This window comes from Acipenser ruthenus, chromosome 6, assembly GCF_902713425.1.
Source record: "Acipenser ruthenus chromosome 6, fAciRut3.2 maternal haplotype, whole genome shotgun sequence".
Lineage (NCBI taxonomy): Eukaryota > Metazoa > Chordata > Actinopteri > Acipenseriformes > Acipenseridae > Acipenser > Acipenser ruthenus.
Window position 1 is genome coordinate 5205877 of NC_081194.1, and position 17352 is coordinate 5223228.

A 17352-nucleotide genomic window follows, 5' to 3' on the forward strand; every position below is an offset into this window, starting at 1 on the left:
TAAGTAGATGCAGCTTCTATCTTCAAAGATTCCAAGACCCTTTAAGGCACAATACAAACTGACAGTTAAAACAAGATTATTAAAACCTGTAAAACAAAATGGCAGGCCCAGGCCCAGACATCGTCAAGATCTTACTTTCTCATCATTAGCTGTCAATTTTAAAGTAACTGCAGCTAACCCAACCATTTTAAAGTAACTGCAGCTAACACAATCCTGTAATAAATCTCATCTGTTTTGCACTTCCATTAGCAAACATGTGTCAAATGGACAGTTTAGAAAAAGGGAAGCAGCTGGTTGGTTAATGACAGGAATTGTCATTGAAGCCATTAACCATTTATTTAACCGAGTGTAATACCAGTTTACTATAACATGTGTTTCTTTCAAAACAAATGGAAGCACACAACATATAGCAACATATGGAGAGAGAGAGAGAGAGAGAGAGAGAGAGAGAGAGAGAGAGAGAGAGAGAGAGAGACAGACACACACAAACGCTCCTCTGTTTATGGTAAAACTCACCGTGATAGTGCAAGACTTGGGTGAAGGATTTTCTGTTCATTGATTGTGGTGCGTGAGCTGTTTTTGTTTGTCATTTTTATTTGTAAATTAAAAACATTTGCAGCTCTTCAGCTCTGAGTCTCCCTCCTACCTCCTGACCACCTTAGACACCCGGCTATCGTCACACACAGCAAAGTGTATTTAAGCAGGGTAAAGCTTAGGTAAGCATTGTAAAGATATGAAATATATAAAAAATGTGGCATTTACAAACCATATGAACCATGGTAAATGCATAGTATAACCATAGGGAAACTGCCAAATTACTGTGGTAAACATTTATAAGGGCAATTGTGGTAAGATATTTTGATAAAGTATACAGCAAGAAAAAAATGAATAAAAAATCTGTGAATTTTATGAAACAGAATTCACTGTGCTCCAAATCTGTCATGCGCTATTAAAAATAAACATGTTATAAATAAAAAAAACACTTTATTATAACTTTTCTTTTTCATTTACATAATTTACCTTCAATACAGTGTGTTTAAGTGCCTTTGTGTGTCTTTAATAAATACAGGCCACTGATGACAACACATTCTTACAGCAATGCTTGTTATTATTATTATTATTTATTATTATTACTATTACTATTATTATTATTATTATTATTATTATTATTACTTTTGTTTCGAAGATCTGTGGTAACATTCTTGTGCTAGGTCACTCCCAAGAGAGAAATGTTTAAAGGCGAAGAAGTAGTTCAAGCTTGACAGAGAAAACAAAAGCTCCTCTCTAGCACGGCTTCAGAGCTTGCAACAGAACTTGACTTTATAAAACGGGACAGCTTTACAACAGATGTGTCTAGAAACCACTACAGGAAAAAAAAGTCAATATCAGTGTACAATTTCACTTAATTATCCAATGATATGATCATCATACATTTTTCAACATGATAACCACATTTGTATCTCTTTTAATTCCTGCAGTTATTGCAGTTTATTTATCTAGTACTAATATAAACTGTTATTAAAAAATACATAAATAAATAAATAATAAAAAAAAAATTGCTAAGATACTTTGTAAAGGTAATATCACAACAGCGCATGCACTGCTTTGTGATACAGCCGTAAATGCAATGCTGTAGTGCATTATGTGATTGTGCTTAAATTCCCCTTTAAAGACTTAACAAGTAGTATTCGTAAAGCATTACCACACCAGCATTTACATAAGCCCACAGTGTACATAACAGAACCCTAATGCTTTATGTCTATAACGTTAACATTCTAGGTTTTGAGGATAAATGTTTTCCCTTTATTTATATTTTACAGTATGTATTTCATTTTACAGTGAATACTGGTGCAATTCAGTAACATGCTGCAAGATTTTGCTAACCTTCTTGCTACTCTACTTCTTAATAACCATTTACTTATGTCCGTTGAAATCAGCAAAAATAAACTCTTGGCATAGTCTGTCTTTAGTGATGCAGGACCAGGGGCCAGCCCTTAAACTCTATAGCAAAAGAACACATGCCAAGATCTATTCAACTGATTTAACATTGGGGGATATAACACCACCATGGAGATAGTAGAAAAGTGTGTACCACTGTTATGAAAATCAGACCTATAACAGTGCATGCATGTATCTTTAGAGCATTTCTGTTAAAATATTGAAAACGACAAGGAGGGTCCTCTCGCCAGTAATTTAAAGAACAGCAATATTTAGCTCCGCCCTTATTTGGATCAATAGAATAGACCCGATGTCTACAGGTGAATGAAGAACTATGACATGTTATAAACAAAATATTAATTACAGAACGTCAACTATCCCCCTGTAAAGTAAAAACTATCCCCTTCATATCGTACACATAGACTGGAGATCTGTCTTATTAAAATATGACATAATTCTTCCTTAAATCCCTTACATATCCAAAAGATAGAATTTCAAGTATACAATTAATGAATAAATGTGCAGGATATTAAGCTTTTCACATGAGATATTAGGCAAACAGTCATATTCATACATCCCCTCTCCCTTAAGAGTACAGACACCGTTATTATCATCTGTTGAGACATTTTTTTTTCAAAGAGGCATTAAAATAACAACTACTATGCAGCAGGCTGAACATCAATGCTACAGAGGAATGCTATCTGTTCAGTGAAGAGAAGTCAGAGGCACTGTAAGTTACTGGTGGTACATCCATAAAGGGCTCGTTTAATTTGTCCTCCCTCAAGGAAGCGGCTTGATCGGAGACGGAGGAGAATGAAAGGTGTTCGTGATCGATGATGTGGACGCGGTCCTCTGCTTTTTCCTTCTTCAAGTAGAACATCTTCCGAAACTGCTTCAACTCCTGCAGTTCACAGAACGTCTCCAGAACTACCAACATCGCAATTAGACCCAGCATTAGATAAACTAAGAAAAGGGAGAAAAAAAAATGAGTATATAAATTTAGTACTGGAACATGTACAAAAATATATACTGTACAACCTCTTAATGGACTTTAATTTATATGTTAGAAACAACCATGCAATTTGTGATTATTAATGAATGCATTTGGTGTGATTCAACTTCTTTTTGGGGAATCACCCTTTTGACACAAGGTAGGAATGAAAAAAGATAAAGGAACTGTGGCAAAATGTTTAACAGTGTGCAGGTGCAGGAGTGCTGCGGTGATCAATAAACAGACAGACAACGATAATCCAGGTGCAATGGTGTTTTATTTGTATATTCCAAAGTCTGATGACACAAACAGTAAACAATAATGAACTTGGCAATAGCGTTTAACTTACAGAAATCAATGCAGAAGCGGTTAGTGCCGTCCTTTTTGGCCACTACCACAATTGGACTGCACCATTCACTCCTGGAAGGCTCAATCACACCAAGTGTGAGCATCACCCATATCTCTTTGCTAACACATGGGGGAGAGATAATGGCATATTCAACAAGGTTAGTTCTACTGGGCAAGTCAGAAAAAAACATCATTGAACTCCTCAATTAACTTACCCAGCTCTTGTTGCTGATCTGGAAGTAACTGTTTCCCCATCGAAATGTCTTTTTTGCTAGAGGTCTCTAGACCGAGGCCTAAATCATCCTCTACTTCGCCCGGGGCTATAAATAAGGCCTCCCTTGCCTGCCAGGGCTTTAATAAATTTACATGATATATTTCTCGTTCATTACGACGATTGGGCTGTCTAATTTCATAATTCACCTTTCCTATAGCCCGAATCACCTCATATGGCCCCTGCCATTTAGCACATAATTTTGACTCCGACGAGGGAAGAAGCAGCATTACTTTATCTCCTGGTCAAAAAAATAGAATTCTTGCATTTTGATTGTAATGCTGCTGTTGCCGGTGCGGAGCCGATTTGAGATTGTCCTGGGCCAAACGACTGACCAAATCCAGGTGATCTCTCAGTAGCAGCACATGCTGCACTACATTTTTGGATGAGCCTTTGTGCTCCTCCCACCCCTCTCTTAACAAAACGAGTATGTTGCAAGGCTGTATGCTGTACAAGAGCTCGAAGGGGGAGAACCCTGTCGAACTCTGCGGCACCTCACTGCAAAAACGAGGTTTGGGAGAAGCGATGCCCAATGTTTTTGCTCTTGATTCACAAACTGTCTGAGCATCTGCTTTAGGGACTGATTAAAACGTTCCACCAAACCATCTGTCTGTGGATGATAAACAGATGTCCTGATGGGACGTATTTTTAATATTTTGTACACTTGCTGTAATGTGTTAGACAGAAAGATAGTTCCATGGGCGGAAACCAGGGAGTCTTCGAAATCCTCGGCTAGTTTCACAGCATCTTCCAGGTTGTCGGGGTTGTGGCGCCGTATCCATGCCTGGGTTTCAGCACCGACCACGTGGCAAAACTGCTCTACCACGATAGCCCCACCCATCTCCAAACTTGTTTTCTGGGCAGGGTTGAGCCAATGCACCATGTGGTCACACAACATCTGTGTGACAACCCTGGGGCATGTATCTGGGGATCTCTTGTACTCCCGGAGCCATACTCGGTGCGTTTCCCCCGTGATGTTTAGATGGCGCAGAACGGCTTGCTTTACCAGGTCATACTTAGCGGCTTCGGCATCTGTCATGGCCTGGTAGACTCCCCAATCAGGCAGGGTCCCAGATGGCTTGCCCAGAATTCCTTGGGCCATGACGCGGTGGTAGCTAGCTGCGCATAAGCGACCATGTAAGCTTCCGGGTCATCCTCTGCCGTCATCTTTTGTGCCCTTGCCTTTGGGGCCATCATCACGGGTCCTGCTGGTACATTGGATGGTATCACCAGCCCGACCCTCTCGATCAGCGCTGTGTACTGTTTCTCTCTCCGTCTTTCTTCGACCTCCCGTCTGCTGTCCAGCACCGTGATCCATCCCTTTTTATCTTACACCACGTGTGGCAAAGTGTTTAACAGTGTGCAGGTGCAGGAGAGCTGCGGTGATCAATAAACAGACAGACAACGATAATCCAGGTGCAATGGTGTTTTATTTTTATAATCCAAAGTCTGATGACAAAAACAGTAAACAACAATGATAACAGGCAATACAGAGTTGTGTATTGCTCCATTTAACCCACGGGTTGGTCCCGAAATAATAGTCCCCATATTTAAACACCCACACGTAACACAAACACAATCACAAGTCCACAGTGAGTGCTATAGTGCTCGTGGTGCAAATACAGTTAATCGTGAACAATGGTGCAGTGTTGTCTGGGTAAGTGCTGGCCTTTGGTGACAGCTTTGGATCATGTTAGCCGTCTAATAACAACAAACAAGTAATTCTTTAGACACGACAAAAACAAACAAAACACTCACGATAACAATACAGGTTTTCCTTCCGATTCAGCATTAAATATACAAAGGAACAAATCACTTTGCTACATCCCCTTTTGTACCATCAATCATGACCCCTTGGTTAACGAGTGCAACCGCTCCTCCAATCCGTGGCTACCACATCGTTTCCCTTCCTTTCTACATAGTCGACTTCAGCCTAACCCTAGGAATGAATTGTCTGGCCATCCAGTCCAGGGCACTCTGTTCCCTTTACACAGCACCCTCACAGGTCGGGAGAGAGATTTATCACCAAGAATCATTCTGTCTCTGTCACAGGAACCAAGGGACAACGGTTTGTTCCAAAATCAGAAAAAAATTCTTATTTGCAATTTAATTAAAACATGCACACAATTCTCTATTGTATAAAATATATACAGTAATGCCTGCACTTACACAGTAATTATTTCATGCACAATAAGTATGTTTCACTGGGACCTCAAGTAAACATTGAGACATACTGTACTGACAGAGTATATAAGTTCCTCCATATATTGTATCACTTGTTCTTATTTTCAATTTACCTGAAAGTACATTTATTTTTCTATTATATGTCTCTTAAATCTGGGCTATTTAAAGTAAATGTACATTAGTTTTTAACACAGATTAATAAAATAAGTGGAATGCAGCCCTATTCTACTCCTTATTTTAACCACTTCAACTCCAGATGTAAAAATGAAACCCCTTCCCAGGTACCAGATTTTGATAATAATAATAGTAATAATAATAATAATAATTAATAATAATAATAATAATAATAATAATAATAATAATAATAATAATAATAATAATTTCAAACTTGTAATTGCTATAAAATAACATATGATGAATAAAACACAAATAAATGACTTAAACTGTGTTTTTTATTAACCCTTTATGCTGCTGTGTACTACATACCCATATTCAATAGAGATCAAAATGTGTTTGTTTTTTTTAACAATGAAAACAAAAACGCTGCTAATAACAATAATAATAATAATAATAATAATAATAATAATAATAATAATAATAATAATAATAGTAAACAGTAATTATCAAATAAAAATCAAACATCAAAACGTGTGCCAGTATTGACTTGCTCTGTGCCATTTATTGAAATGTTCAATACAACAGAACACAGGGTTGTCTTCGCAACCACTGCACATTTTGCTTTTGTCTTTTCTTTTGTTTTCATTTTCGTAGCAGACCCTGTACCTTTTTTTACGGTGTCTGCTTCGCTTGTCACAAATGCTTGTACACAGCTACTTTGCGCAGGCATTGTGATGGATGTGGCTGCCGCATTGCCTGTACCCAGCGCTGTGTTTTGATAGTATTTCGTCACAGCACTGCCATTTCAAACCAAACAGCTTCCTGTTTGCAGCTGGCTTACATGTAAAGTAGCTGCATGCTCTTCTGTTCGTATAGTTTGTATTGTTCTTGGCTCCACATCCTCTTCATCATAATCGCTGAGTGATAAATCAGCATCACTGTCGCTGGTATCGAAATCCTCCAAACCAACTTCACTCCCGTTGCTCATTATAGAAAGACCACGTACGTTGCCATGTTTAGCTTTCGCTAAAAACTATATAAAACTACAACTAAACAAGTAAAACTAATAATAAATCAAAAAATAATCATTTAAAACACTATATATATACTTGTAAAAGCTGAATGGCTTCCTGCAATATATCTCAGCCTTCTAAACGCCCACAGTGAGATTGCAATCGCTACATGACACGCAATTCGATAAAAATGTCACCTGACCCTCCCCCAACTTTCATTGCACATTCCACAGTACTAGCACTGCTTTAGAGAATGAAACCTGAAACGCTAGACTGAGAAACTGATCATAGAATAGAATGGGAAACTTGACGTACGCAGGTACGTCATGGTACTGTAAGTGGGTTTTCATTTGACGTACATGCATACGTCATGGTGTTGAAGTGGTTAATAGTAAATACTACTGTATATATTATTTAAAATGCTCTTATTGTATGCATGTGCTTTTCAATTAATAAAAAAAATGATTCATGTTATATGTTAACTGGTAGATTATTTAGTCTGAAAAACCTACATAATCACCTCTTCATGGGGAAATACCATTTTCCTAACACTAGACCTAAGTACAGTATTTGAGGTTTAAGACAAATTAGTTCTGCAAGATACATCAAACATTCTCACATTAGCATGTACAGTACTATGCAAAAGTTTTAGGCAGGTGTAAAAAAATGCTGTAAAGTAAGAATGCTTTCAAAAATAGACGTGTTAATAGTTTATATTTATCAATTAACAAAATGCAAAGTGAGTGAACAGAAGAAAAATCTACATCAAATCAATATTTGGTGTGACCACCCTTTGCCTTCAAAACTGCATAAATTCTTCTAGGTACACTTGCACAGTTTTTGAAGGAACTCGGCAGGTAGGTTGGCCCAAACATCTTGGAGAACTAACCACAGTTCTTCTGTGGATTTAGGCAGACTCAGTTGCTTCTCTCTCTTCATGTAATCCCAGACAGACTCGATGATGTTGAGATCAGGGCTCTGTGGGGGCCATACCATCACTTCCAGGACTCCTTGTTCTTCTTTACGCTGAAGATAGTTCTTAATGACTTTCGCTGTATGTTTGGGGTCGTTGTCATGCTGCAGAATAAATTTGGGGCCAATCAGATGCCTCCCTGATGGTATTGCATGATGGATAAGTATCTGCCTGTACTTCTCAGCATTGAGGAGACCATTAATTCTGACCAAATCCCCAACTCCATTTGCAGAAATGCAGCCCCAAACTTGCAAGGAACCTCCACCATGCTTCACTGTTGCCTGCAGACACTCATTCGTATACCACTCTCCAGCCCTTCGGCGAACAAACTGCCTTCTGCTACAGCCAAATATTTCAAATTTTGACTCATCAGTCCAGAGCACCTGCTGCCATTTTTCTGCACCCCAGTTCCTGTGTTTTCGTGCATAGTTAAGTCGCTTGGCCTTGTTTCCACGTCGAAGGTATGGCTTTTTGGCCGCAAGTCTTCCATGAAGGCCACTTCTGACCAGACTTCTCCGGACAGTAGATGGGTGTACCAAGGTCCCACTGTTTTCTGCCAATTCTGAGCTGATGCCACTGCTGGACATCTTCTGATTGCGAAGGGAACTAAGCATGATGTGTCTTTCATCTGCTGCAGTAAGTTTCCTCAACGTTGCCCGTTTCTTTGTGCTTCTTCAAAAGAGCTTGGACAGCACATCTGGAAACCCCTGTCTGCCTTGAAATTTCTGCCTGGGAGAGACCTTGCTGATGCAGTATAACTACCTTGTGTCTTGTTGCTGTGCTCAGTCTTGCCATGGTGTATGACTTTTGACAGTAAATTGTCTTCAGCAACCTCACCTTGTTAGCTGAGTTTGGCTGTTCCTCACCCAGTTTTATTCCTCCTACTCAGCTGTTTCTGTTTCAGTTAATGATTGTGTTTCAACCTACATATTGAATTGATGATTAGCACCTGTTTGGTATAATTGTTTAATCATACACCTGACTATATGCCTACAAAATCCCTGACTTTGTGCAAGTGTACCTAGAAGAATTGATGCTGTTTTGAAGGTAAAGGGTGGTCACACCAAATATGGATTTGATTTAGATTTTTCTTCTGTTCACTCACTTTGCATTTAATTGATAAATATAATCTATTAACATGTCTATTTTTGAAAGCATTCTTACTTTACAGCATTTTTTCACACCTGCCTAAAACTTTTGCACAGTACTGTATATGATAAAAAATGCAGTATTACTGCTTGGTTTCTGCATTAAAACCTCAAAAAGGTCATCCTTTGCGAAATCATATCAAAACTAGGATTTGCGATAGAGGGAGCCAGCTGACAGTGGCTGTTTTAGAGACTTCTTTTTGCAGGACCATCAGATGCTGTTCTAATCTCTTGCTCCCCTTTTAGACACTTTTTCCTGGACCATGTTATCGGCTACCTAAATGCTTGTGAACTACATCGCTCTAGATTGATAATATCTGCTGAAGGTAAATTCCGTACACCCATCACTACTCTATGCATCTGTAATGTCACTTTGCTAGGGTTGCTGTACTTGCAAAACTTAAAAAGCAAAAAGCAAAATAAAAAATGAATTAGACTAAACAGAGACAATCTAAAGCTAAGCATCATGATTTGTATCTGCTGTAGTGTTCCTGATTCCCTATCACTGATACAATTCCCTGCTTTCTTCAGTCCCTCTTCCCACACATCACAAGATCAGATTTCCCAGCTTCAGGTATCCCGGGGGACAGATTATCGAGGTGCACCTAGCCTTCAGAAGCTTTGATAATAGGGTGGCAATGCTTAAAAAGGTACATTCACAGTATTCCTTCCCCTAAGCCACATGTATATGTGTAAGACTGAACCCACTGCAGGATTGGGTTAAAGTTCCTATATTATGAAATACATTAGCTAGAATACCTTTTTTTTTACAGGAGTAACTTTAATAATTACCAAATCAACTTGAAAACAGTGCAGCCAATACCAAGATGTGCATAATAAGAACAGTTAATTTGCTACATAAATCTCTATACAAATCTTTAAAACATGCAAATGAGGAAGAGAACAGCATTGAAAACGCCACTTCTCCAAATAACACTCCCCCCCCCCCTTTTTTTTTGTTACTTACATGTAATCCCGATTTTATAAAGCTGTCTGAACTTCTGATTGTAACCTTCTCCTGGCACGTAGTCTCCCAGACCGATTGTGCTGAGAGAGATAAAGCAGAAGTAGAAAGACTCTAAGAAATTCCAGTCATCTTCGAGAGAAGAGAACGCTGCTGCTGGGATGAAAAAAAAGCACGATGCAGTAACAAGTCCCAGTACCAAAGCATGGACCAGGGCGACCAGCTGCTTTGAAAAACCCCAGCGGGTATGAATGTACGTAACCGGACCCCTGGTGACGTACACCATGATACGCTGCACCACAGCCGTGAGAAACAGGAGAGTGAATGGGATCCCGATCACAGAGTAGATTATACAGAAGGCTTTTCCTCCGTCCGAGAGAGGGACTGTGTGGCCATAACCTGAAATGAAAGGGAAAAAAGCACAGTATTACTGAGGCAGTCAAAAACCAGCAAACTTAAATATTAATTGTGACCCTTAGCAATCTTGTGAGTGACCCCACAGCACAACCAACACCATTTCAAACCCTGTAAGATGTAATGAAAAATGGTAGATTCAGGCAGTCCCTGACTCCTTAAGAATGAGATAAGATGTTCACAGCCCATGTCTTCTTGTGGAATTTCTACAGGAGATCAGTCTAATTTAGTATCACTGTTGTAATGAGTTTGGGTGTGCGCAGACACATGGGACACAAACAGGTTTTATTGACCACAGCTGGGTTTGGCTTATTCATCTTGTATTAGCAATCGTTAACTATTATCTTACACTCTTTACTTTTTTCCCTCTCTTTCACCCAATAGTTTTCTGCATTTCGCAAACCTTTGTGTCGTGTGACGCACCTGTTATATATAAGGGTAACACTGTGTTTAGATAAAGTGAATGTGTAGAGCTGGTTTCCGACAATAGGGTCTGAACATGTCATTCTTTTAAACAGACTACAAACTGAAATTACAGGCAATTACACTGGTTTGTATTATATAGGACATTCAATGAAATTACAGGCAATTACACTGGTTTTGTATTATATAGGACATTAAAATCTGAATGAACCCCGTCTGTCACCAAAATGGTTCATATTTTTGTCATTAGTTATAGGCTGAATTTTGTGTGCTAACCTACTGTCACTTGATAGTGCAATGAAGTAGAAAGGATAACGGATCTTCAGTAATAATCCCTATAATATAACAGATCTTCAGTAATAATCCCTATAATATAACAGATCTTCAGTAATAATCCCTATAATATAACGGATCTTCAGTAATAATCCCTATAATATAACGGATCTTCAGTAATAATCCCTATAATATAACGGATCTTCAGTAATAATCCCTATAATATAACGGATCTTCAGTAATAATCCCTATAATATAAACGGATCTTCAGTAATAATCCCTATAATATAACATATCTTCAGTAATAATCCCTAACATTCATGGGTCGTGCTGTTATTATTAGGATGGCATTTGATAAATCATTGAAGTTACTGAACATAAAAGTTTAATGGTTTGCTAACAAACCATTATGTGTGTATCTTAATAGCACACATATAAACAAATGTTGGTTTGCATGTGATTCATGATTCAAGCCTCTGTACTGGTCCAATTAAAAATTATTAAAAGTGATTAGTTTGGGCTTCAAGTTTGATCACGTCGGAGTCATAAAGTGGAATTTGAATCTTGGAATGAAAATGAAAATATTAAAAAACAACAACAACAACAACAAATAAATACATAGTAAATGATAAGTACGGCACAATATTGTACCTGTAACATTTTCACAATTTTAGTTTATAAAATGCAATTCCATGGCTGTTTATTTCCAGACACAAACGACCCGGGGCTATGATTACCCTGGACTACTTTCCCATAACAGCCGCAAAGACGTTTATAATAATCAATTTGCTTTGTTATAGAGTCCTTGAACCTGCTGAGGGGAAAGAAACATGCAAAAATAGCAACGGTGCACAGCTCCTGATTAATTACATCCCTCAAATTGCTGACCTACATCTGTCCTTTCACTGGTCCCCAAGGTCCTCAGCAGCTTTTACATAACACACTAAAGCTAAAGCTCCCTCTTGAACTTCTGCAGTCTTCATTTGAAAGAAATGGTTTATAGTTGCTTTGTTACTTTTGAACTAAACCCTTTCTTACAATAACTGCTAGTACTACAAAAAAGGTGGATGTAAATACCGCCACCAATTAAATGAAAATAGTATTTTCAACAACAAAGAGACAGGTTACTTGAGCAGTATTTTATGGAAAAAGAGAAAACATGCAACAACTTAAGACAAGCCAGTGCAATGGCTGAGTTGTTCATTTGTTGTTTGGTAACTTTATCTGGTGCATTTTTCCTTTCTAAATATCGCATCTTTATATGGCAGTCAGCTGATCATTTGCATTGCTTTTGTTTCATTCATATTCTGTAACATCAATAACAGAATTATCTTCATCTTCATATTTAAATGTGTTAACTGTATTACTTTATACATGTTCAATAGTTTTGGGTTTGTTCTAAACCCAGGCGTAGATTTAAATTCTTGTTTTTCATGTTAGAATTTGGCTGAAATTGAAGAAACCATGGACCTTGATTGGTGGTTCAATCAATGAATTAATTATTCCGTTTGTTTAAATGATGCAGGTGTATAAAAGGCTGCAACTAGTACAGTCCTCTATAGAGCAGTGGTTCCCAACCCTGGTCCTGGGGACCCCCTGTGTCTTCTGGGTTTAATTCCAACTGAGCTCTCAATTACTTAACTAGACCCTTAACTGTACTGATAATTTACTTAATTAGACCTTTTTAATTATAAAACGTTGCAGAGTTCAAGTTAGTTATAAAATGTTATAGCTAACTTGAAATCTGCATCTGTGAGCTGAAAACAAGTAAACAGGTCTAATTAAGCAAATTAAGGGAGAACATTGATTTAGCCAGTGCAGTAAGGGGCCCGACAAAAACACTGGAACATTTGTATGGGACTCGCACAGCCAGGATCCTACGTTTTTTAACCTTTGCAAGAGAATATGAAGTCGATAGTTTTTTTTCCCCGAGCTTGATGCTGCAATAAGTGAGATCGACAGACAATTTAATCAGAAAAGTAGAGAAATACTCCCAGCCGCTTCCTATCTTGCAAACTGAAAACTGCTAAAAGAAAGTACTTGTGAAGCTGAATCAAGAATTTCAATGCAGAGTTCCTGAAATGCAGTATGATTTATTTGTACACCACATTGAGCCTATTTTAACACTCGGGAATCGGAAAATGCAATGCCTTTGCCAGAACTCATGAAGGTCTGTAAGGAACACAACCTGGGACGTTAGTGAAGTTAGCAATCCAGCACGTTATTCCAGCCTGCAGTTCGCTGCTCCAGCTTGCTATTCATTTTTCTAGCTTGATGTTTGTTTCTACAGCCTGCTTTTGGTTTTTACAGCTTGCTATTCAATTTTTTTTTATTTTTTTTTTGCGTTTTTGCAAATAAAAAACACAAATGTCGAGTTTTACCGCGGTTTGTTTGCTTTTTCTTTCAATTTTCGAACTGTAGATAAAAAAAAAACGAAAAATTAAAAGACCAAACAATATTTTTAGTTTTCGAATTTCTGAAAACGGTAAAAAAAATAAATTTAAAAAAATTGGGGGGAAAATGTAAGGAGCTGAGATCTGCCTTTTACTGCGATAAAGCGCACGGTAAAAATAAATCTATAGTGCAAATATTAGGAACACTTCATTTTGCCAAAGTTTATAATTGCTGTGCACAAAAGGCACTGAGGCTGCAGACCGTGCAGCCCCCCTGATCAGTCACTGACAGCTCGTACCGCTGTTCCCACAACAGACAGCCAATGGGAAGACTCCCTGTCTGCTGGCAGGAATCACGAGCTTTCCTATTGGCTAAATACACAGGATTTGAAGGCACCACTACTCACTATTTGCAGCGCCCAATCAGAAAAAAGTAGAGACACATGTAGGATAATAATATAAACACATATAAATATATTATCCTTGATCTAGGGAAGCCTTTTCGGGTTTGCCCCTGCCCACATCACCACTGACACGCAGTTCCGCCTGGGGTATTTACACTGACTTCTTAATACCATCTTGCTATTAGTTTTTCCAGCTTGCTATTCATTGCTGTGGCACCTAGCGACGCTGCTGTGAACAACGAACTGAATAGCTAACTGTTTTTTTTTTTACCTGCTTCCCGACCAGCTAGAACCACCAAACTTTACATGTACTCGACGTGACCTACATATTGCTGTGCCACCTTTAGAAATTGGAAAACTGAAAATATTGTTTGTTCTTTTCATTTTTATGTTTTTTTCATCTACAGTTCGAAAATTGAAAAAAAAGCAAACATCAAACCGCTAAAAGTCCACATCCGTGTTTTTTTTTGTTTGTTTTTTGCAAAAACAAGCAAAAAAAAAAAATCAATAGCAAGCTGTAAAAATCAATAGCAAACGGGAATAGTGAACTGCAGGCTGGATTAACGAGCTGGATTAAGGTGATCTTTAATAGCAAACTGCGAACCGTTTGCTACCTTCACTAACGTAATGTCAACTTCTGTATCCTGATGTGCTCGACCTATTGGTGCTTTTGGCCATGCTACACCTGCTACAGTTGCAACTCCAGAAAGATGTGTCAGTGTTAAAGCTCCACAGCATCTGGACTTTCGTTGAAATGGCGAGTGAGTGTAATGCTATTTATTTATACAGTATAGTGTATAGCCATATCAACACACGCACACACACACACACACAATAGTGGTCAAATGTATATTCCTGCGCACGCCCCTGCAAGTGTTGAATAAAATGTCACTGCGAGTAAAAAATAAAACCCACCTCTAGCGAGCGAGCTTGTCATGCAAGTAAAAACTTATTAAAAGTCGATTTAAACCGTTTTACAGGTCTACATGAGGGCATCTCTACTAAGACAGGGAGTCATTTAAACAAAATGTCAAGAGGAAATCGGAATGGCAATGAGCCAAACAAAAAAGTAGAAGAGGCAGTCTGGTGTTCTTTTTCACATTTACTTAGAAATCGGTAACATGTTCGCAAAACAAAGAATGAACAGTCATTTTAACTGGAGCTTATTCATCTGTACTTCACGAATTGTTTTTATGAAGGCAATATTACAAAATAAATGCAAAAAGCCATATAAGTATGGCTTGGTTTAAGTGCGCCAATATTGTATTCTGAATAACATAAAGTATTCAGAATACAATATATATATATATATATATATATATATATATATATATATATATATATATATATATATATATATATATCTATATATATATATATCAGTCCAAAACTTTTCAACTTGCATGAGGAAAATACATGTACTGTTGACCTGCTCAGAGGTACAAAAACAACAACGATTGATTACTTGTAAATCTCTGTAAGGTTGGAGGGTAACATCTGTGTAGAATTTTAAAATGTAGCTCTTTAATCGAGGGTAAAATCTGTGTACAATTTTAAAATGTAGCTCTTTAATCGAGGGTAAAGTCTGTGTAGAATTTTAAAATGTAGCTCTTTAGTCTTGGATGTTAAAGGAAAGTCCCCAGTTGATATTACTAAAATGACTAGACCAGCAGCTAATGCAAGGGGGTCTAGAGGACTTTTGAGAAATAAATAACTTCCTTAATGTTTATTATCACATCTCCCATCCAAGTCACGTATACCGTTTATAACTAAAGAGGGGATTGCTTTACCTGGCCTAAGGAAAGTTGATATAACAAGGTATATGGCAGTGAGTTACAAACCAAATGTTTGTAATCATCTGTAGTAATTAGAAAGTTACATTTGAGTACAAGACCTTGACGAGAAAGGAGGTTTCCTTCTACCAACAAATCGGGCTTTGCCTTCTCTGACAAAGACAGGTCAAACATTCCATCATGCAGTCGCTCACTAGATGGCATCAGCCATGAAATTCAATACTACTGCATCAAAACACTAGATATAAACCCGCTCATAATGTCAACAGCAGAGCACCAGCCCCGGCGACTGTGTGTATTTAACTCAACGGGTATAAAAGGGTTTATCAAGCAAGCACATTTATCTCACAGTGATGAAGGTGATCACATTACCGTGTTTTTATTTATTTATTTATTAATATACTGAACACAAGATCGCATACCTGTAGTGGACAGGACAGTGCTAGCAAAGAACAAAGCCGAGGTGAAGTCCCAGTTCCAGTTCGATGTCGCGTTGTTCAGCACCGAAACCCCGTAATTGCTGGCCTCCAGTGCCTTCCCCAAGAACTCCTCGAGTCTCTCTTCTGACAAGCATTCGTTCTCCTGTAAAAACTGCCTCTTCACGTTCCTCAGGTCCTGCCTGAGCAGGTCCTCATAAGGCAGCTCGACCGAGGAGAAAACCATGGCCCCGAAGATTAAATACAGTACATAGCCGAGGACCAGAAAAAAGAAATACCATGTCGATGTATTGCTTTGTATCAGCCGTACACACGAGTTACTGGCTAGAGACTGTAACATCTTCCAGTGCTTAATTAAAAACAAGTATAATTGTTTCCCCTTAATGATATTCTGTTTTGTCCTGACCGTCTACAGGGACTGTGTTATATATTAATATAAATACTGTAAGCCCGCCAACATTCGTTTGTATGGTCTGGCTTTGTTTTTGCTTCTGTCTCCTCTCCCTTTTCTCTGTCACTGAACATTCATTGAATTTTCAGCAGCTGATGTGGCAATGACTTCTCCCCATATGTGACGTTAATAGTTTTACATACACCCCAGGTAACCACACCAGCAGGAAGCAAGTAATGTTGAGCCCTCTTTAGCGACCAATGGCAATGCAAAGAAACAGTAGCTGGTTGTTATGATGTCATGCTGCTGTAAAAATAGATTCTTGCTGTACTCCGATAATGTGAAGTTTACACACGGTTGATACGAGAAGCAAATTCTGAGATACTGTATCCGTTTTTGTATTTATTTAAACTACTTTAAAGCTGTAGTATTAGTAGTATTTTTCTTTGCTTTTTAAAGTTTTTAACCCGTTTTATTATTGTGCAATACTAGGATATTTTAATGATTTAACTGAAAAATACTACGTTATTTGCTGTTCACAAGTTCACATCATTATATGTTACGTAATTGACAATAGTCCAATAGAGTTAAAAAAAAAATGTCAAGATAAAAATGTAAACTTTTTAATGTTTTTTTTCATGTCCCACTTACATCAATGTTGTGCAATATTTATATTTGATCCTGCTTAAGTTTAGGGAAAGGGAAAGTGGTAGTTAAATTAATCTAAAATATAAACAACTATTTATTTGGCCATGGGTTGGTACATAGTACATTCATATAAAGTACTACCAGCTAATCATGTACTTGGCTCTGCTTATGGCTTACTCAGCCTGGGGTTACAGACTGCTCTATACACAGCTTTGCTGATGGAAATTCC

General features: G+C 38.0%; 1 protein-coding gene across 1 annotated transcript; it reads right to left on the minus strand.

The window, feature by feature from the left end:
- Window positions 1-624: 624 nt before the first annotated feature.
- Window positions 625-16675, minus strand: LOC117410747 (potassium channel subfamily K member 1-like). Its single transcript, XM_034017526.3, has 3 exons — window positions 16070-16675; window positions 9951-10346; window positions 625-2901 (listed from the first exon to the last, which is right to left on the minus strand). The coding sequence occupies exons 1-3, from the start codon at window positions 16422-16424 to the stop codon at window positions 2636-2638; spliced, it is 1017 nt and encodes a 338-aa protein (XP_033873417.3). The 5' UTR covers window positions 16425-16675; the 3' UTR covers window positions 625-2635.
- Window positions 16676-17352: the final 677 nt, after the last annotated feature.

Bases quoted from the DNA above. Each gene is read 5' to 3' on its own strand.
- LOC117410747 (XM_034017526.3), bottom strand. From the start codon at position 16,424: ATGTTACAGTCTCTAGCCAGTAACTCGTGTGTACGGCTGATACAAAGC. The intron at 10,347-16,069 runs GTATGCGATCTT...CTTTCATTTCAG, and splicing joins CACTGTCCTGTCCACTACAG to GTTATGGCCACACAGTCCCT. The intron at 2,902-9,950 runs GTAAGTAACAAA...CCCTTTTCTTAG, and splicing joins TTATAAAATCGGGATTACAT to TTTATCTAATGCTGGGTCTA.